Raw genomic sequence first — 21,623 nt, 5'->3', positions numbered from 1 at the left:
CACAAATGTTTGCTTTTCCTTTCACACTTTCTCCTTACAACTCATTCAGTTTTTGCCTATTTTGGGCATATGTTTGACTTTAAATAATTCAGAGGAGTTCATTCATTTTCTCTCTTCCAGGGAGTAACATCATGTATTTCAAGCCTGCAGTGAAGCTCCACAGACCATGCTAAGCAGGCTAATGTCAGAGGCAGGCAAGACTCAGCATCATCCTGTTACTCAGTAGGCTGCTGCCACCTAGAGGTCGAAAGCTTTGGTTCTAATCAGAAGTGGCATTATCCTCCCCTCACCTACATGAACATGTCAATATTCAAATACTGAACTCATTTGCCTTGAGCACTAGGTTTAAGCCATAGTTGGAAATCTAAAAAGCAAATGTCTAAGTGCAAAAAATTTTCTTTAGAGAGGAAAAAATATATAATTTGGCATGTGTTTGGTGTTTGTTCTTGCGTTCTTGATAAAAATGACATACTAAGCTACAAAATAAGCACAAACATGACAAATCATTTAACCCAGCAAGACTATATCTTTATTTAGAAATCACATCAGAGAAAATCTTGCTATAACCATACAAGAAAACATTTTCTTCAAACCTCCAATCAGGAAAATATTCAAGATAAATGCATCAGTCAATAAAATAATAATATAGAGTAAAGCAAATAAAAACAGTTGGCCTACCAATAAAATGCTAAAAGTGAACAATATATGATAACTATATTCTGTCATGGCCATTGACTGTACACTGCACTTGACCTGGGGATATGGATGATGTCAGTGGCCTGAATATATTTAATATGGCATTTTTTTGTAGAAATGACAACTTTGCACAGTCTTGCATGACCTTGTAAAGGCATGCAAAAACATTAACAGTGTCACTTGTGAAGGCTGGACCATTCTGGTAACGCCTGCAGGCATTCACCATCTGAAATTGCACAATGTTACACCAGGGCCATGATGCTGGGCAACAACCCAGTCCAAAAATAACCTCAAATGTCATGAAAACTGAGATTTTTTTTTTTTTTTTTTTTTTTCTAACAATTTGACATTTTGAAATCTTCACTGACGATATAAAAATGAGGCTCTGGCCTAGTCAGAGAGTCAGACTTGACTTTAAAGACATATTACTCCACCAAAGCTTGTTTGGCTTTGTGTTGTAAGGAACAAGTCATCTTGTGACCAAATGTGCTCTAAGCCCAGGATTATAAAAAGAGAAAGGTCACTATCTTAGGAGTAATTTGACCCTCGGGGTCAGCCTCAGCATTCAACTGCTAAAATGAATTTACACAAAAAACAGTTCAAAAATCAGACTCAAGCTTAATTGAAAACTTATTTTTGGTTTGTTGTCGTTTCCAACAATGTGCTGTGTTACAGAAAAGACTGTTTGCTGAATCCCTATTTTGTTGTGGTTCAAGTTATTCCTTCAGAGGCTGTTAGTTTGTCCCTCACTGTCACCCAGCTCATTTTGAATGCCTGTATTGACCCATCCTCTCATAATCCTGTCCTTAAGCCAGCAGGCAGCCAGAGAATGTGTCCATCACACCTCAGACACATTCCTCCTCTGTCACATGGCTGGAAGGTACATGCTCCTGATATATCACCGAAGTGACATGTTGCTCTTCACACGGCACACACACAAAGGCACACAATCCATGGTATCAGATGCTGATTGATAGAAATTAATAAAACTGTAGGAGTAATTCAACTATTTTCTTCTGTTTAGGAGCTCGCTTCCATACCGTGAACTGCAAAAATGGGACATTAAAGTCACTCTGTATATTTCAAAAATGTCATGTCAATCAAAATAATTGCACATCATGTGAGCCAAACCTAAAGAAAACTGCTATTATCATCATCAAACACAACGATGAATACTTAAATATGACATCATTCTGTGCGGTTCTTACGGTATCATTTGAATGAGAACAGAGATTTGAAACACAACTACATTCTTTACACTACCAGCTAATAAAAGGTAACCGATATAGAAATTACAACTATCATTGTCTTAATTGTGTTCAGGGCTCACGACATGACAAATACATTGAGACAAAGTTCACAACACAGAAGCACAAGCCCCATGAACAAAACATGTAGAGTGACACCTCCACTGGTTCATTTGACACAGCAGTGTAGACTGGGTTGGATGATGAACATACTCAGCTCTACTACCTCCACTTATCTAAATAAACAAAACAACCAGGTGATGTTTTGTTGATGTGACTGACCATGTCTATTATCATGCATGTATTTAACTACCATATGAAAATGTGTGGAGCATGCCTTGTGCAGCGATGATGAAAATTGTGTGTGACCGTGCATGAACACTTAAACACGTGAAGTTACAACTCCTAACAGTGTCCCCAGCTGTTTTGATAGAGGGGGGAGGGGAAGGGGAAGGGAAGGGAAGGGGGGGGGGGGGGGGGGTACCCTGTGACACATAAATCAGGGAGTATTTTGGGGAAGCCTATTCAGCAAGAACAGATCCAGCAAACCAATCTTCTAATCAGCAGAGGTCTAGAGTCATAGGCCAGAGACAGGGAGGGGGTACGGGGAGTGAAGGCAAAACTTCACTGACCACTAAGTCTGCAGGTGGCAGTATGCAGCACAGAGGCAAAGGGATAAGGGAGAGGGAAAGGAGGACAAAGGAGTGAGCCTTCCCATATCAATTAATCCAACTTTAGGGGCTCATGAGTTGTCTGAGGGGACATGCTCTTCAAAGCCCTCACTCTCCCTAACCAGCGCCCTCTCCAGGATGACACGTCCCTCCTTGTACCGCTGACTGTCCTCAGTAGCAAACTCATAGATCCAACCCAGCTTGCTGTTGCAGTTCTTGCAGCTAACGTCTCTCACCATGTGCCTGCCGGTAAGCATCACTCTGTCCTGAACCTCGCTGTACTGCAGGTTCACCACCTGTAGGGTGAGAAACAAGCATGCACACAGGTTTTCAAGCAAGGAATGAGATACTGAATTTGTGTATCCTGTCTGATTTAGGAGTACATAATCCTCCTTGATTTCATGGCTTTTAACTGTACCTTATTGAAGAGGAACGCTCTGCCCGTGGCTCCTGTGAAACGTGTTGAGATAAGCTCTGACCGATTAGTCAGGATGGTGTCACAGTTGGCACAGGAGAAGAGGCGTGTTCCACCAATGTGGTCCAAGAAGATACGTCCCATTGTTTAATCTCTAGGAGTGACTCAACTACAGCTAATGTAGGAGAAAACAAGCAGAAGAAAACTATTCATTGCTGGAAAGTGAACTAAAAACAAAACTTGAACATAAACTGCATATAGGCAATGGACAACAGAATACCCTAGAGTTGAATGACAATGTTGTAAATCAATGTGCAGAACTGTGTCATGGTGACTTTCACTACAAGTTAAATATGTTTCAGTTGAACTCAACTTCACAGTCACTTATAGACTCTATTCTTTAAGATAATATGAAGAAAAAGTCCTGTCTTTCTGTCGAACCTGGTGCAGGTTGACTTTTGAGCTCTGTTCGTCTCTTGCAATTGCCTTCTTTGATATGTAAATTTGCCGAGCAGTACAATGTGCACAATACAGAAACATCGTAACTTTAAAGTTTAGAGTCTCAAAAAACAAACATTGTGAGCTCAAATAGGTATTTACTGTCTTATATTTTGAGGTATTGTTTCCTGCCGCTGCCACAGTAGCTTTGACTTCAACAAGTACTTTTTGTTCCTGACTGATTTGTCGTGAGTAGCCTACTGTTGACTGTAGGTGGCAGCTTTGAATAGTGCTGAAAAATAAAAAGCCATTATGACGAATACTGACGAATACACTCTATTTGAAACACTAACACTTTCGACTGAGTGGTAACATGAGACACATTGGCTGGTTTTCATTGCGGTTCAGGATAATTTGGCTGTGTGGCGTCGCACTGACTTATCTAGAAGAAAAAGGAAGCTAACGTCAGGTTAGCCGTTCAGCTAACAGCCATAATATTAACGGGCTAGGACCAAGAGAACAACAACAAAACGGATACTTCTGCTTAGCTCCAAATGACGGCTTCCTACCGTTTCTGATTTGTTCAAGTGGCACAAAATGTCCCCACCAGCGACGATGTCACCAATATTTGACGTATATTTTAGACGAACATCTGTTGTTTGTACCGTCGTCGTCGTCGTGGCTTTGTTGTTCTTTTTCAGCTGTTCCTGTCTGAGCTGTGCTCCCAGAGAGTATCAACATCCGGTTATGACGGCTTGTCTGTGCTCCACCAGGTGTCAGCAGAGCCGAGCAAAACCTCCACATGGACGAGAATGGCTTCAAATACAAAAACTGTATGTAAAAAGTTCAAATACACTATGGAGGTAGATTTGTCTCAGTATTTTTTGTGTGAACAGATTGACAATCCGTGTGTAAATGTGTGATCTGTAAACATATACACCTTCCACAAATATAAAAAATACATTTGTAAACTCACAAAAATGTCTTGCTAATATATATCGGATCTGCATATACACAAACAAAATTCCACGTTAGCTATTAAACCGGCACACGTTGCCATGGCGACAGTACACACTGATGTTGCAGACTGAGGGAATTGAAGCAGGGTACTGAAGATAAATTGTAAGCAGACCACATTTTATACCCATCCAACCTGTAGAGAGATAACTGGTGTAATTTCTTCACCATTGAGTTGACTATAATAATCATTCAGTCCATTTGCCGTTTACGCCATAATTAGTATTTTCTTCATGTAGGCTATAATCGGCTGGCAGTTATCTTCATTAGTCCTGCACAGTCACTAGAACAGCAAACTCACACTGATAAGGAATATGTCATAATGCACAATACTAACAAAGTTTAAGGTTACAAGGTTAATTTATTTATCATTTGACACAGAGTTGTACAACAAGATGAGACTCCTCCATAAAAATAGTTTTTTTTATGACATCTTATTTATTAATTCATTTACTGTTTAGACTGGTGAGTAGCATAAAGGGAACGACAACTACCACATACGTTATAGTAAATATCCAGTCTGAGATTACATAAATAAGTAGTAACGAACACAATCACAGCCGTGTTATATTCCGTATATCACTCCCTCTCGCCACTCCCTCCCTCACGACCTCGAGTGTGATATTGCTTTTATACAACAGTTCTATGAGCGCTGTAGTCGTTAAATAAGCAACAAGAGATTACGATTTGTTTGTTTATTTCATCTTTTATTTGAGAACTAAGCAATACATAAACATTTTTCCTGACCTACACAGTGCACACTAGCTTGCTACTTTATCTACACGTTACCTCAGGAGTGCGCCGAAGTATCCAGGGTTCTTCTCTTCATTCTCTTCTGACGACCATACGTAATTTAATTCAAATGTTATTTCTGGAAATATATTATTCTTTGCAAAGTTTGTTGCAATCTAAGATAGATAACGACAGTTAATGTAACGATGATTAATGGTTAGATAGAAGCCCTGTGAAGCGGAGTGATACATGTAGTTAAAAGTCGCAGTGCTGTTGTACTCTATATCAGCACTCATGGAATTTCTCTCGTCCAATCAAATTACTTGGTCAGAACTAACTTGTATATTTTTTACATTTTGTTATTTTGCAGTTTTATGTTGAAATCGTTTAATTCATTCATCAACGTGCAATGCCAGTAAGCTCGCTAATGCTAATGCTAGCTGCCGGGGGAGGCGGCTAGCTTGCCCCCAATAGACTATGCGCCCAGCCAGCAAACTAGCTACCCGCGAAAGCGGCTAGCTTGGCGTTTGTGTATTTGCATGTGGTGTGAGTTTTTGAAGCGTATCGATCGATGAAGATGTTTTCTGTATTTCAGCGTGTATGTGTCTTTGCATGTGTTTTCTTAAGTTGACATAGTTGCTGAATGCCATTTGGCTGCTTCTTTTTCAGGGTCCTGGTGATGTGCATGTTGACTCTGTCACGCCGTCATGGCTTATTGGGACACTTGAATGTAACAAAGCCATAATCGTTGATATGATGATGGAAGGAATGACGTGCAATCCTGTGATACATTCAGGTACACACACAGACATTTGCCAATCTACCAAATAAACCGGCACTGAAATACTGGACAAAACAGAAATACTATAGCAGTCCTAGATATAGCAGTTCTAAGTGATTGCAGCCCCCTATGACCAAATCCCTATTCTTGTGGTAGAATATATAGACAAATAAAAGGAAAAACCAAATTACCTTAAAGTTAATAATGTGCTGGGTCAACAGAACATTTTGATGGATGATGCAATGCATCAAAACGTTATAAACCATAAAAAACCACATAAATGAAATCTGATAAGTCAACACAACATCCAGATAACTTTTACTCTCTTGATTCCAAGGGTCAGGCTATCTGCAAAACCAATCTAAGGACAAACTCATAAAGTATTTAGCAGTCTAATCATATCTCATCACATCTCCAAAACTGATCCTGATTTACTAGATTGCTGGTTGTTAACATACTATTATGTAACCCTGGAGAAATATATGAAACACTCCCAAGTGAAAGTTGGCAGTTACATTCATCATCACAGGTCAGGAAGTGTCCTCTGAATGTTCTTTCAGTGAAAAACTAGCACAACTTTAAATTAGAAAGCAACACAAATAAAATTGTATGGTTACATGGACTGTTAAGTCAATGCATAGTTGTGTGTTGTTATTACTACCTGATTAAGAGGCAGAATATTTATGGTTGTTTGAGCTTTTACACCCAAATGAGTTTTATTATTAAACAGAAATGTACTCATTTCCCTGGAAAATCACTGTGGTTACTATCACTGTGTCCACAAACTCATATATACTCATAAACAAAGCCCTACTACTTGAAATGATGGAGCAACATCTTCAAAATATGTTAAAACTTGCAGTTTTATCCCTTTTTTTTAATACTTAGGTGATATTTATATGGGCAAAATACAATTTTGTTTGATTTACAGTGTTTTGACACCGAATGATACAGTAGATCAACTGAAAACAGAAAATCTAGAGAATTTATGTCTCATTTGGATTGAATCAATCGGTGTTAAAACTAAGATGCTAATTACTGATATACAATGACATTCTAGTGTATGTTTATATCTTGGATAGTATTGTGTGTTAATTTCTGACTCAATATTGTCAGAATGCATAAACCAAAATATGAATTATGAAGACGGTGTTTCTGTCTCTTTCACCCATTAAATGTATGATGTCAGGGTTTATGGATGATTCATAAATATCATGGTCCTGACCTAACATTTCACTGACCCTCCATTATGTGCCCACTTGGTCTGTTGCAAAACATGAAGATATTCTTTAGATTTACTGGATAAACTGTAGGTGACCCAGGTGTGACTAGTTGTTTGGTTGATTGTTATCCAGATAGACTGATAAAAGGAAGATATGACTGAGAATAAAACAGAGTGGCTGAAAAAAAATAGCAGGAATGAAGATTTTTCTTTTTTGCATGAAGGGTGGTTTTCCTCTTCCTTCTTTTTTTTTCCTTTTTAACTTTGCCCTCTTTTCCCTCTCCACCCCCTTTACAGGTACAGTGCTGTCAGTGAGAGCTGACACTCATTCTTTCTCTGAGGCTGAGGGGAAAAAAAAGAAGAGGGCATTACACACAAACCCCTCAGTGTGGAAGGCACTCAGTATCTCACCACATCATGACGACTAGATCTGCACTCCTGTTTCTGGCGGCCCTGGTTGGATCCTGCGCTCCATTCACAGGTAAAGTACAGGCCATAATGATATATTCACTATCAGTTTGACAGATTTAAGTACTTCCAATGCAAAGCTGCTCTGCTTCTTTGAAGGTTTGTCATGGTCATGTTCTCTCATGTTGGTTACTGCATGTTGCACCTAATTTAGCACTTGTGAGCCTTTTACCAAAATGTGGATGAGAATAGTTTACACTCTCATCTACACAGTGCCTGTTGCTTAAGTTTGAGCTTTCTCATGCATTATGTGATGTAAAGGTAACACTTTAAGGCCCTATACTGATATTTCATAAATGGTTCATAACATACTATAATGTAGTTGAATATAGCTTTAATACATTTATAAATGTTGATTAATGCCCAGTATTTGTCAACAATTGACATATACACTAAAAAACACTTATATCTGCTTACAACGACATTATAAAGTGTTATTAATCATTCATGTTTGATGTTTATGTACTGCTTATAAATGCTAAATAGGGACTATAAATAAGTAGTGTGGGTTTTTGAAAGAAAGTTTACAATGGGTCTGTTAGTTACATAGTTAGTTAGATATAAAACACCACTGTGGTCAAAGGACTTTGGGCTGCAAATGCAAAAAGAGTAAACTACAACAAAAGTTTATGACACCACAGTTTATTACACAGCTCTATGCGGCAAGTGGTGACTAAAAGTGAAATCAGTGAATTCTTCATGAATCAGTTATTGTTTAACAAAACAAAAGAATGAGCCATTATACCAAATTTTATTCACCAAATTACCAGTTTAGGGGGAAAATGTTATAGTTTTACTGCATTTTTAGCTGCATACTTTGTTTTTTACACTTGATTAACTGTTAAAAAAAACTTACCATTAATTTTTACTTTAGTTTTCAACTCAATATCTCTCCTGTGAGTTCATTTTGGTACTGAGTACAGTTTTTTTGTTTCTCATGTCACATTTAGACACTGTCAACACTGGTGTAAGAGAATATGAACCCTCAACAGAAATATCAGACAAGGTACTGTACTGTCAGTTAATATGCTTTAGTGTTCATTTAAATTAGAGTATGTACCAGTCATTTGCTCTGTATAGATACTGTGATAATGAGTCTGAGGAATTGTATTTCTGTTACAGACAGAAAGTTACATGCCAATACTTTGCTCACCAGCACCTGGCCCCTGGTCTCCGTCCTCTTCAGGTAGGCAGTTTCTCCTGATCTCTTCCAATTTGAGTTATTTCTGTGAATACACATAAACATCAGGCCTCTTATTTACTCAAATTCAAGCCCATTTCTCTAAAATACATTGTCCAGTGTTGTATCATAACTTTGCCGACCATTGAATTACCTTTTGTTTTCTCACCATCAGTTGATACTCTCAGACCTGCTGATATCTCAGCTGTTTACACTCTGGGAATGCCGTTCTCACACAGGTAATCACTGGACGTGACTTATCCAGTGTTTTCCAGAGCTGGAGTTTTAAATCTTTACAAAACTTAACTGTATCTAACAACATGTATGTCTTAATCATTAGGGATGAAGCATCCAGAGTGGCCAGTAGGCTGACTGGTAAGTCTATAAATTCACGAACTGCACTTTCCCACCACTGAGTATTTCTACCATCAAGTGGAAAGACAAAAGTGTGTAATTGTCTAGACTACCAAGGTGACTTAATGAAGTCTTCTACTTTCTTTGCCCACTTTTGCATTTACTATTTGCAGTCACAAAGTAGTTGAGGGATTCTTGATTTGCCATCGTCTTATCATATTGTTGCATTGTTAGAAAATAAAGGATAGTTATAGTGAATCCACCTTTATCTTCAGTTGAAAAAGTCTCATGCTATTCTATGATTCTTAGAAAACAGACATAATCAGCACTTTTGCTGAATTTTGATTTTTTTTTTCTTATGTTGAATGTTCTGGTTACATTCTCAGGCCCAGTCCTGTTCACTGATTTTGTTTTAGTTAAGCACAATAATCTGGCTCTGTCACTTATTAACTCGAGCAGATTTCAGTTAAAAGTCAAGACCATGGCTCAAGAAATACCAGATACAAAGACACTTTGATGAATAACTCCTGAGAACAATAATCTTATAGTTTAGTTGCGTTTATCTCTAAGGATAAGACAGTGGGCCATAAACAGAGATTGTTGACCCTCATTTCAAAAGAAATTAAGCAAACTCTTTTTTTTTTCCACAGCAGCAATTAACACATCATGTACACAATTCACTGTCTGATTAAACATACTGTAAAATTACTAATGTCTTTATTGGAATTGTGTCTGTGTGTCTGTAATAGAGTTGCTGTCCATGTTTAATCCTGACATGATCACTCAACATGTGGATCAGACCTCAGCGCAGCCAAAGTAACACACACACACACACACACACACACACACACACACATGACACACACAGGGACACACACGGACATACATGCATAAATGCCATTTAATTAGATTGCTGCACTTATGTAATATGAGTGTTTGTGTTGCAGGAGTTTATTGGAGGAAGCTGAGGAACTGTCTCTTTCCTTGTCACATCAGGTGAACACAAAAACAATGTTTTATGTATTTTAAACATTTTATTATATCAGTACAGGCAATTCAACCCTGAGTGAGTTTATCTTTACAGCTCTGTCAAAGTTTTGGAGGACAAGTGTGTACAACATGTATTTCCTCAATTTGAGATAAATGCAAAACAAGACTCCAAGAAGTCACTGCTCTGGCTCAAGAAATAGTCCCCCAAATAACCCCGTAAAACCTCAACTTGTGAATTTTACATGTTAGTTTTTATACAAGTTAAACAAGGAAGATATAACATGTTGAGTGGTGAGCTTTAGTTGGTCTGGTGGGCAGAACCTTTCACCTGTGGACAGAGCCAGGCCAGCTGTTTCCCCCAGGCTCCAGAATGCTAAGCTAACCGTCTCCTGGCCGTAGCTTCATATTTAATGGCCATATACTGTACTTAATAGTGGTAGCAATCTTCTTATCTACCTAACTATCAGCAAGAACCCAAATGAATGATTTTCCAAAAATGTCAAACTGTTCCTTTATCACCTTTTAAACTAATTTCATTTCATGGCAGTGACTGGAAAACCATAATCTAGTAATTGTTATACACTGTATCTTCTCTAACAGTTTCTAGTTTTAGATAATCTTAACTTACAGTCCACATAGCTTTTCCTCACCCACATCTCACATCTTTCCCATACCTTACCTATCCATCATCTATTCTTGAAGGTCTCAGACTGGAAGTTCGTGCTGCTGTTTGTCCCGGCAGACTCCATGTGTGCCTGCTCACCACATGTAAGATTCTTCATTTCATACAAGGTCGTCTAATTACACAATTTTGTAAACGATGATAAGAGCGTGTAACTGTCTCTTTGTGCTTCAGGTTGCTGCAGATGTTGAAGCTGTTGTGCAGGATGTGGAAGCAGCTCTGCAGATATTGCAAAAAAGGGTACGGTACTTTTTGTTGATTAGAATTTTGCCATGAACAAATATAAAATGGAAAACAACCTAAAATGCTTGGTGTATGTTTACAGTTACGTCGGGCTTTAGTTCATGTCACAGTGTGGAGCACATATCTTCAGCAGGACAAGTGAGTGTTTTAATTTTTTTTATGTATGTATATGTATCTATCTTGTAGTGTTATGATCTTGCTGACTGTAAAAGGCATGTTACACTGATGTGCTTTCCTTTTATTTTCTAGCAGGTGTGAGTGTATGAGAGATGAAAGTATAAACCAACGCCTACATAAAGCAACTCTGCTAAAAACACTGCAGGTAAAAAAAAAAAAAAAAAAAAAAAAATCATGTTCTCTTGTTCATCTGAACCATATTTGGCTGCTTACATTACATTACATTTATCCATTTGTCGTGTCTTCAGGACTCTCTAAGTCATGTCTTGGAAAATCCGAGGTGGCACAGCAAAAGTGCAGACTTCACCGCCATGCTCCAGCCTGCCCCAGTTATCCTTGAACCCAACTCAGATTCTGTGAGTAAAGAAAAGCTACTGCCAGATGCCAGTTATACAACAATAAAGCGACAAACAACTGTAAAATATACAGCCTTCCTTCCAGTAACAATACGTGAAAGACCCTTAAATGGCTAATGTGTAACTAGCATGTTCTTCTTTGTAGGATAACGCACAGTCTGAATTAAACCAACTTGCTGTTCAGCTGTGGACAAACATGGTAAGTTTTTAGAAATCAACGTCATGAATTAAATGTGCAGTGTTTGAATGCTGAAAACCTTCAGCATTGATCTACATTCTGCTGTTCTGACACTGAACTTGTGTCCGAGTTGTAAAATGAGACAACAGGGACGAGTCACCATGATCCCTCAAAATAAAAACTGAGATGGAACAATGATTACAGTGAACATTTGCTGCTCTGACAAGAGATTAGATAAGAGATGTAAAGATTATCTTGATGGCTTTCTCCAGCATTGTTCGTGTTTACGAACTGAAGACTTGTGTAATCAGTACTGTTAGACACTGTGATTATTGGCTGTGCAGAATGGCCCCACGTGAACCCTCAAATCTTAACCAATGATCGCTTTTCCTTCTCCAGCTTCAACCAATGACAGGTCAGACAGAGGTCATGGACAACAATGTCATTGCTATTCCTTGCCCTACCCAGGTGAGGCATGCCGTCACATAACAGTCTATTCAAAGTCACAACAGTACAATGAGTTGTGTTCTAGCTTTGATGCAAAAATGTCACAAAGAGAAAAGAACTAAATGTTTTGCAGCAGAGCTCAGCTATCAACACCAGGCTCTCCAAATAACAAAGCAGGCTTTAAATATAAGATTTAAATCTGATACTTATACTATGGTTAATACTGTGACTCGTTTCTTTTTCCACTCTTATCTCAGGAACGACCTTTACTGCGGACACGGAGAAATTCTCCCACTGACAGAGAAAAGACAGTTCACAGCAAAGCCTCTACACTCACAGATCCTGTAAGTCTTTCAGCTCAGCTTCAGCACCACAGTAGCATGACAGCACATACAGTAAAACTTATTGAAGAGTACTGTCTGTTGTCAGGTTATGGGCACTGAGATACCTTGCGCAGACCGCAGTCCATCTCCCACTACACCAGCCTCTGGTAAAAAAAAACAATATTCTTTTGGCTCTTCTTCAGTTTTCTGCTCATATATATTTTTGGAAATGTATTGTCATCTGCTTTATTCTCTTTCCTGTGTAAGTTCATGAACTCAGACCTGGAGACATCAAGGTTGTGGCAGCAGTAGGCGACTCTCTGACAGTGAGTATCTCTATTCTCCTACTTTCTTAGCTACTACCAAGATTACTTTTTCTTTCTTAAAATTTATACCTGCACTACTTTGGAAAAAGTCAAACTTATCTCAGTAAAAAAGCATATATCATGGATGTCTTGCCCCTTTTACATGTCTGTGCCCATCATCTCAGAACCTTCCATGACTGCAGGAAATTTGCAGTTAAAAGCAGCATTTGGCATTCATTTAATACACTGAATAAACTATGTAATGATTCATAATTAACACATTTATACTAATTTTACAAATGTGCCCAAATGGTTATCGAATTCTGACTTTAATACTGAGAGATGATTTGTGGCTGTTTACACACCCAGGCTTGCAGCACCCAAAATATACACTTCTGATTTGATAAATATTTCCTCTGGTTCACATGTTCTTAGTATCATCAAACTGATGTTTTCTGCAGGCAGCCAATGGTGTGGGTGCAAAGGCAGACAACCTCCTGTTAGTGATTAATGAGTACAGAGGACTGTCATGGAGGTAAGTTTGTTTTGATAGTGTGAGAAATTACTTCAAGAGTTAATTTGGTGATTCTGCGAGCTGCATGTAAAACTAACAGGCTGTTTCTGTCATTTTCAGCATTGGTGGTGATGCAAACATTACCACTGTAACCACTCTGCCAAGTATGTTTGACTTTTATGTTATTTTATCAAATCAAATTACAAAATCACAAAAAAGAAAATGCTTACTTGAGATTTCTTTTATGTCCATCATTGGCCAACTGAAGTTACGCTTGATAACATCTATATTACAGTATCTTATCACTAACATTAAGGGCCTGACTGTCTGACACACCTGCCTTTCATGCCAGCTTACAATCTCAATCAATTTCGATAATCAATATTAAGTTGCCATCTTTAAAACATTTATCTTACAGTTCTGAGATAAAATTCACAAATCACAAGCTGTAAATAATCACTACAGGAATGCAATAAATCATAGAGTAACATGATATGAAGAGAACTTTCTTCACCAAAAAATATGAATTACTGATTAGATGAGGAATAGAATATAATTTACATATGACCATGTCTGTGACATAATATAGAATGTACACAATGTTGTTTATCAGTTAAATCTCTACTTTAGTCTTGCTAACCTTCCCTGTGATTGTGGTTTGAAGACATCCTGAGGGAGTTCAACCCCTCCCTGACCGGCTTCTCACAGGGAATAGGTAACGAGAAATCTCCTCAGGCCTTTCTCAACCAGGCTGTGGCAGGAGCTAAGAGTGGGTCAGTCACGTTCTTTACTTACTTTTGAGTCCACACTCATAAAGCGTTGGAGTAAATAGTCTTAAACCACAACAAAGAATATGCACTGAAAACCTTTCTGTTTCTCTTCTCAGTGATATGGTGCGACAGGTGCGCGTCCTAGTGGACAAAATGAAAAATGATTCGGTAAGGCAGTAAACTACAGTAGAAACACATACAGATGTGCTCTCGTGTAACCTTTGTCTCAGCTCACACATACAACATTAACAGAACATTTACTTCTTATCTTCTTTACAGCGCATTGATTTCCACAATGACTGGAAAGTTATCACCATGTTTATTGGAGGCAACGACATTTGTGACTTCTGCACAGACAGCGTGAGATTTTATACTTTTTTTTGTAATTTTTTTCTCTTATTAATATGTGATTGCTGAACTGTCTTAGATCACCACAGATGACAAAAATATAGATTTAGGATCTGTTGACATTTCAAACAATATAGTTCAAGATCTACTTTATCATTTACTTGTCATATTGCTCATCCAAAACATTATAAGCTGTTTGTTTTGGGCTGTAAACAACAGTATTTATCATTATTAGTTCATCTGATGATTACTTTCTCAATTAGATGTTTTGTCAATATGTTGTCAGAAAATAGTTACAAATAGCCATGACAATATCCTAACGCCATATTTATATGTAAATTGGTTGTTTTGATCTATCAACAGTCCAAAAACCTCATCAAAGATGAAAAAAGCAGCAAATCCTGACATTTGAGAAGCAGCAATTATTTAGCGTTTTTACTCAATAGAGTTGCTGATCAATCTTTTTCTCTCACTGAACTAATTGATTAATTGACCAATTGTTCGAGCTTTAATTAGTTTCATATTCATGCATGCACAGATTCCATCTCACGTTTTTTCCACAGGCTTTCTTCTCACCCAGGAATGTGATCACGCGTATCCGCCAAGCTCTGGACATACTCCACAGTGAAGTATGTTTTCTTCAATCTATCTTCTTGCACCTAGCTCACACAAACTTACAACTTCACTGCATGTTAGCAATTTGAAAGTCACAATCCAAAATACAGACAGCCTGTGAACTTAATTTTTCATACCTCCCAGGTTCCCCGTGCCATCGTCAATCTGGTCGAGCTGTTAAACATTGTAACACTGCGTGATCTGCACAGAGATAGCACTCTGGGCTGCCCCACCTGGTTTGTAAGGTTAGTCCCTCTTGGTTGTATGGAACACAAACAGTTTGATCAAAACCAAAAACTGATCAAGTCATCACTTAACAGTTTTGATGTTTGTGTTTCAGTTTAGTTTGCCCCTGCATACTGAAGCCTAAACAGGGATCCTCTGAACTCCAGACTGTCAATGACTTCAACAGAGCTTATCAGGTACAAAAAAATAAAGACTAAATCAGTTCTGTGAGTGCAGGGCTCCCATCATGACACTGTCAACTCAAAATACTTGTCACTGAAAAGTCAGACACACCTGTTTCCACTTCTTTTTTCCACTTCCTTTCCTCCCAGCATGCTATGAGAGAGCTAATCGACTCTGGGCGGTATGACACACACGACAACTTCACTGTGGTACTGCAGCCCTTCTTCAGGGAGGTTTTCCTTCCCCTGTTAGAGGTAAGAGCTCACGCACTTGAAACATTTAATATTTCCAATTGTGTTTTCGTTTCTTTTTTTAAATGTCTTCCCTCCTATTCCTTCTTTTTAAAAGGATGGCTGGCCCGATCGCTCGTACTTTTCACCCGACTGTTTTCATCTCAGCCAGAAAGCTCACACTCTCATGGCTCGTGCTCTTTGGAACAACATGGTAGGATTTACTTTATTAGACGACATTTCCTACATTCGTAATTTGGCACATGTGGTTTTTATTTCTGTTATAATGATCCAAAATAGAGCACTGACTTTTACAATCTCTTAGTTAGAGCCAGTGGGCAACAAGACTTTTACGCAAGACTTCACAGCAGGCGTTGATTTGAAGTGTCCCTCTGAGGTAACTTCGCATCCAGCAACATTCTCTGAGTCCAACTTTTTTTTAATCAAAAATATACATTACATGATGTTTTAATAATTTTGGTGTACTTGTGTTTTTATTTTATTTCTTTATTAGATCAACCCATTCTTCAGGACTGCTATCAACAGCAACTACACCTTTCCAGGCCCTCTACCCACACCTGCTCCTGTTACTGTAGGTCATGGAATTTCTGCATGATGCCAGGTAATAGACTGTGACTATAAATGCCTAAAATATGTCTCTGTCATTCTTTAGAACTGGGGAAGTGACTTTTCCTGTGTGAACACAGCTCCGTCCAACTCTGTGCCCACTTCAGGTAAGCTTTCTAGGTGCTACTCAGGTACAGTAGTACCACAAGTGAAATAGAGGGATTAGATGTAAAATATGCTCATGTTGATCTTTTGTTAGCTCACAGGATACGGCCAGCAGACATCAAGGTGGTGGCTGCTCTGGGAGACTCTATAACGGTAAGTTTGAACACCAGAATGTGACCAAATAGTCTGATAAAAATATCCTGACTAAAGACACACTGACCAAAAGCTCCCCAGAGTTTTCAGTTGCCTCTCAGTCTTCCTCATGATGGTTTTTGAGATTACTGTCTGCAAGGTCTAAAACCCATTTGTGTTCTTTTGCTTTTGCTGTATACTGCCATATGCCTTGTTTTACATGTATATTTTTAAAGTACTTTTCTGTTTTGAAAAGTTTATTTGCTAATAGACTAAAAATTAGAGACCAGAAAGTAACACTGTAGTAACATCCCATTATTATTATCCAATGGTTATTATCTCATAAGTGGTGTCACTGGGACTGTGATAATAATTTCAATGGAGGGTTAGAATAGATGATTTGTGCGAGTAATGACAATGTAATGAATTTTTTAGACAGTATTATTGTTACATCTTTTTATGCTGTGGGCATCATTTTCTACACATCATTTCTGCAAAAGCCAGCTTGTCACATTTTGTATCTTTGTGATCTCCACCAGAGCCAGGATCCACTTGTGGATCAATGGTGTTAAGTTAAATTAATAAGCAGAAAGAACATTATCAATTTAATGAGTCAGGGAGAGAAACAGAGGAAAATGTGTCTGGAAATTTCTGAATAATATAACCACCTTTTTTTTCCTGCATGCAGACTGGGTTTGGTGCGAAGGCAAAGATTTTGCTGCAGCTAAGAACCGAGTACAGAGGCGTGTCATGGAGGTGAGAGACTGCACGCAAAGTTTATACACAACAAGTGCATATTCATTGCATTGTAAACATTTCATTCATTGCTTGTTTTTTTCATTAAACAGCATTGGAGGAGACAAAAAACTCGAGACTGTCACAACATTACCCAGTAAGCCTCTTCTGTTTCTATTGTGCCCTTCTCGAAGTGTAGTGCAGATTAGCACCACTAGATGTCAGATTTGGACTGTAACAAATTCCAAACAAATTTCCTTTCTTGTGCAGTAATATCCCTTCTTCTTCTTCTTTTTTTTCTTTTTACATCAGATATCCTTAAGAAGTTCAATCCTAAAATCAAAGGAGTGTCAAAGGGACAAGGGAAAAGGCAGACTGGCTTAAACATGGCTGTAACAGGGGCTAAAATATCGTGAGTTGTAACATTTCTTTGATCTGTTTTCAGGATCAAATCGTTCGCTTTCAGAGATATTGTGCACTCATGAATACCTCTAATTTTCTACAGAGGAATCCCAGGGCAGGTCCGACGTCTGATTGATACCATTAAGAATGACTCTGTGAGTTTAGGAGATCATATATTAACAGATTCAAACGCATTTCCACTAATTTCATGACCACAAATGATGTTAAAATAATGTACATGATAAACAAAAAAATGTAATCTTTGTTCCATCTATTTATGTCTGTCTCTTTTATTCTCTGTGCATCCATTTAATGGAAAACAGTCAGTGGATTTCCAGAATGACTGGAAGCTGGTGACCCTCTTCATTGGAGGCAATGACCTGTGTCAGTACTGCAACGACCGGGTGAGCTGCTTTAAGAGGCCGTCACAGGAAATACAGGATGATCCAACGGATGAAGGACATTTTCAAAGCACTCGCTTTAAGTAAATCTCCTACCATGGGATGGTGGTTAAACATCCTGCAGTGGTTGTGCGATGCCCCGTGTTGTGTAGAGCTGTCTCATGATATCACTCTCCAAATGGGACTAAGCACTGGAGCAGAATAATCAAGCTTTGTGAGCAGCCCTCCCCTAATTGTTTTATTGTGTCAGAGTGAGATGAGAGCAGACATGGTTTCTTTTCAATGAGCACATTCACTGTCACTTTGCCCCTCCAACACAAAACACACACCCCTCCTCTATCTGAGCCTCTGTCTGCATTAAACAAGCACACGGGGCACAGTGACAGGCCTTGTTCTCTAAGAGGCATAAACAACACAGAAGTCAACCCAGACTCTCTTCATCCTGTCTCTGTCTCACTCCTTCCGTCTCTTTCTTTCTTTCTCCTTTCTCATTTTGCCTCCAAACCTCTCCCCCCGCCTTCCTCTTTTTTTTTTTTGCTCTCTCTCTCCATTACTCACTCCACTCTTTTAATGTTTTGTGCTTTGAAGCAGAATATCAAAGCCCAGCATCAATTTAAGATGAGCCCCTGAGACTGTGATAGTGACAGCTTAGGGTTAGTTGTTGCGTGCACACTCATACATGTTGCATGACGTTGGCTCTTTTGGATGAAATGGGCTTTTTAGATACAAACCTGGCAAGTTTCCCCCAAATGTGCCTTAATTATTCTGCTTTTTACTGGCCACAACAAAAAGGCGTAAGTGGGCTTATGTGTACATGTGCTCACTATGAATTAATAAATAGCCTTGTACATTGTGTGTTCCAAAACTGCAGGCCTCTTTGTCACCTCAGAACTACAGCTATCATATGATGACAAGCCTGGACATGTTGTACAAAGAGGTAAAGAGCTGTTATCTTCTAAAAAAAATGGAAGCTTTAAAATATTTTCAGAGATCCTGCACTGAAAACGCAGGTTCACTTTTCATTGATGCCTAAAAGGATCAATTCTGAATTCTGAATTCTTTGAAACTCTTTCTTTTGGCCACAGGTTCCCAGGACGATAGTTAACGTCTTGGAGATCCTGGAGATTGAAGGTCTTCGCAGGATCAAAAGGGATAGTCTTGGGTGCAGTGTGTTACAAAAGTACGCTCATTGATCCACTCATGCCAAATCAGTTCTACATGAACCAAGACCACTGAGTCCGGGGGGGGGGGGGATTGGTCTCTTGACTCATCAGCACTTGTCTTAATATTGATTTTATACCTTGTCTATCTGCAAAGAAATATATAACATTTTGCTATTTAATAAAGGACTAGCTCATCCAAAAACAGTGATGATTCAACATTCATGAAAGCATTTTATTTTCAAAAATCAGCTGTTAATTTTCACCTTTGATCCTCAGGTATGTCTGCCCATGCTTCTTGTTGCCCGGAGAGGATTCCCCAGAGCTGGCTGAAGTGAAACGGATCAATCGAGAACTACAGGTTAATTGACTAGAACAGTGAGTGTTGAGACAGGATCGTTACATTAGCTGTAATAACAACAGCATGTTGTGGTCTTTCTTTCAGATTGAGACAGAAAATCTGGTGTACGGAGGCCGCTATGACGGCAGAGAGGACTTTGCTGTGGTTGTACAGCCCTTTTTTCAGAACTCTATCGTTCCTTTGAATGCTGTAAGTTATCTCCCACCCCGAACACCCCCCTCCACTCTCCACATATACTGTCGAAAAACATATACTGTAGCTCAGTAACAAGCCCTTCCCCTCAGTGTACAGACACTGATGCTGTATTGTTTTCTTCTCCAGGATGGCAGACCTGATACTACTTACTTCTCTGAAGACTGTTTCCACTTCAGTGAGCGTGGACATGCTGACATGGCTACAGCTCTGTGGAATAACATGGTGAGTCTGGCAAGGCGGGATGGTGAAAGGCTAATTGAGCTGGACAGTGGAAGGTTTTTGGATGGTCTAAATTACCACGTCTCACTGCAGTTTGGTCATGAACTGAGGAAAGATGTATTTCTGTTTTATCTCTAGTTGGAGCCAGTGGGTAAAAAACAGACGTACAACAATTTCACAAACGCCAGAAATAACATCAAATGCCCCACTGAGGTAAGAAAGCTGCCGCACAAAAACCCCTCACATGCTGCTGCTGACCCAGTTGTGATTTTGTCTGTACAATTTGTGCATAATGACATGGTCCATGCAAGTGAATTTGACTTAGTCTATGGCCTTCTTAATGTTATGTTCCAGGAGCATCCATACATCTTCACAAAGGCGAACAGCTTGCCCAGTTCGACCACCACTACAGCACCTAAAACCGACAGCACCACCTTTCCTCTCACCTCCACCACCACCACCACCACCCCCACCCCAGCACCCACAACGCACAGCACAGCCCTGCCTCTCACTTCTGATTGCTTGGACAGCGTGCCAGTATGGCTCGCTGCTGTGCTGGCAGTTATTGGTCTTCTCATTGGCTGGGGTGTCACCTGGCTCCTCCTTTCCTGCAGAGCCAAGAGAAGCAAGAGGAAAATGACGGCTGCAGTGGAGATGAATGGCACTGTGTTTTAAAGTGCTACTTACTGTATTTTTGTGCTGAACTATTTGAGGAAAAAAAAATACAAAACAATGTTTAAAGTGATTGTAGAAAGCACATTGTTTGTGGTGATAAGGCAGTTTTTCATAAGACATGACATCTGCACTGTCTAGAGAAGATAATTATTTTCCTAGAACCACAGAAAATGTGAGTGGATGCAGAGATTGGAAAAGGTACACTGGTCTTAAGTAAAGCAGTAAATAAGATAACCTAGTGAAGTCTTGGATTTAAACCTTACAGAAGTCAAAGGGTGGAAAAAATTTATTGTAATTGTGTTAGAGTATTTAGTACTCATGAAGGATGGTTCCCTTCACATTTTTATATCACTGTTGCATCAACCAGGAAGGTGTATTTAAATGTTGTAGCTGGTCTAACAACTGACTTAATGAAAAATGACAATCTACAACCAATATAAATCAACCACAGGAAGTTTTCTGCTGTTGTATGTTTAATGTTATTACTGTGAAAATGTATGTAATGTAAAATGGAGTCACACACACAATACTCGACTCAAATTTTTAAGTACTTGAATGAAATGTACTTAGTTACTCTTTCTGGATGTAACAACAGTACACTTGTTGTAGGTGTGTTGTCATTATATGCAATGATAAACTTTGATAGAAAAGACAATATAATTAAACATTCTTGAATTTTTTTTTAAATAACCTTGTCACCTGTGATTGTAGCTTTGTTTGTTTTTGTAACTTACAATAAATAATTTGCAATAATTCATATAAACTGTTATCTGGTGTGACTGCTCAAGTGACATCTGTAAAATC

The 21,623-nt window shown here is 38.8% G+C and overlaps 2 protein-coding genes across 2 annotated transcripts; one reads left to right on the top strand and one right to left on the bottom strand.

Moving 5' to 3' along the window:
• Window positions 1-2,422: 2,422 nt before the first annotated feature.
• Window positions 2,423-4,197, bottom strand: LOC111225493 (protein yippee-like 5). Its single transcript, XM_022750407.1, has 3 exons — window positions 4,037-4,197; window positions 3,033-3,204; window positions 2,423-2,910 (listed from the first exon to the last, which is right to left on the bottom strand). Exons 2-3 carry the CDS (start codon window positions 3,171-3,173, stop codon window positions 2,686-2,688), a joined length of 366 nt encoding a protein of 121 aa, XP_022606128.1. The 5' UTR covers window positions 3,174-3,204; window positions 4,037-4,197; the 3' UTR covers window positions 2,423-2,685.
• A 1,765-nt stretch (window positions 4,198-5,962) lies between these two features.
• plb1 (phospholipase B1) lies at window positions 5,963-21,524 on the top strand. Its single transcript, XM_022750406.1, has 44 exons — window positions 5,963-6,012; window positions 7,517-7,700; window positions 8,638-8,693; window positions 8,810-8,873; window positions 9,043-9,106; window positions 9,208-9,242; window positions 9,971-10,037; window positions 10,169-10,217; window positions 10,914-10,979; window positions 11,068-11,133; window positions 11,219-11,274; window positions 11,386-11,458; window positions 11,562-11,669; window positions 11,815-11,868; window positions 12,247-12,315; window positions 12,552-12,638; window positions 12,724-12,784; window positions 12,885-12,943; window positions 13,384-13,457; window positions 13,557-13,600; window positions 14,101-14,209; window positions 14,323-14,374; window positions 14,486-14,566; window positions 15,118-15,183; window positions 15,314-15,414; window positions 15,510-15,591; window positions 15,727-15,831; window positions 15,926-16,021; window positions 16,133-16,204; window positions 16,322-16,399; window positions 16,481-16,541; window positions 16,634-16,692; window positions 17,360-17,427; window positions 17,520-17,563; window positions 17,719-17,818; window positions 17,912-17,963; window positions 18,132-18,212; window positions 19,081-19,146; window positions 19,295-19,389; window positions 19,649-19,730; window positions 19,815-19,919; window positions 20,052-20,147; window positions 20,283-20,357; window positions 20,499-21,524. The coding sequence occupies exons 2-44, from the start codon at window positions 7,637-7,639 to the stop codon at window positions 20,817-20,819; spliced, it is 3,363 nt and encodes a 1,120-aa protein (XP_022606127.1). The 5' UTR covers window positions 5,963-6,012; window positions 7,517-7,636; the 3' UTR covers window positions 20,820-21,524.
• Window positions 21,525-21,623: the final 99 nt, after the last annotated feature.

This window comes from Seriola dumerili, unplaced genomic scaffold (genome assembly GCF_002260705.1).
Source record: "Seriola dumerili isolate Sdu_G_001 unplaced genomic scaffold, Sdu_1.0 BDQW01000149.1, whole genome shotgun sequence".
In the NCBI taxonomy this organism is placed as follows: Eukaryota; Metazoa; Chordata; class Actinopteri; order Carangiformes; family Carangidae; genus Seriola; species Seriola dumerili.
This window is presented reverse-complemented; position numbering and strand designations above follow the sequence as displayed.

What these genes read in the sequence shown, in the direction of transcription:
- plb1 (XM_022750406.1), top strand. Translation starts at nt 7,637, where the DNA reads ATGACGACTAGATCTGCACTCCTGTTTCTGGCGGCCCTGGTTGGATCC. An exon ending in GGAATGCCGTTCTCACACAG is followed by an intron (nt 9,107 to 9,207) that starts GTAATCACTGGA and finishes CTTAATCATTAG; the next exon opens with GGATGAAGCATCCAGAGTGG. An exon ending in ACATCAAATGCCCCACTGAG is followed by an intron (nt 20,358 to 20,498) that starts GTAAGAAAGCTG and finishes GTTATGTTCCAG; the next exon opens with GAGCATCCATACATCTTCAC.
- LOC111225493 (XM_022750407.1), bottom strand. Translation starts at nt 3,173, where the DNA reads ATGGGACGTATCTTCTTGGACCACATTGGTGGAACACGCCTCTTCTCC. An exon ending in GAGCGTTCCTCTTCAATAAG is followed by an intron (nt 2,911 to 3,032) that starts GTACAGTTAAAA and finishes CTCACCCTACAG; the next exon opens with GTGGTGAACCTGCAGTACAG.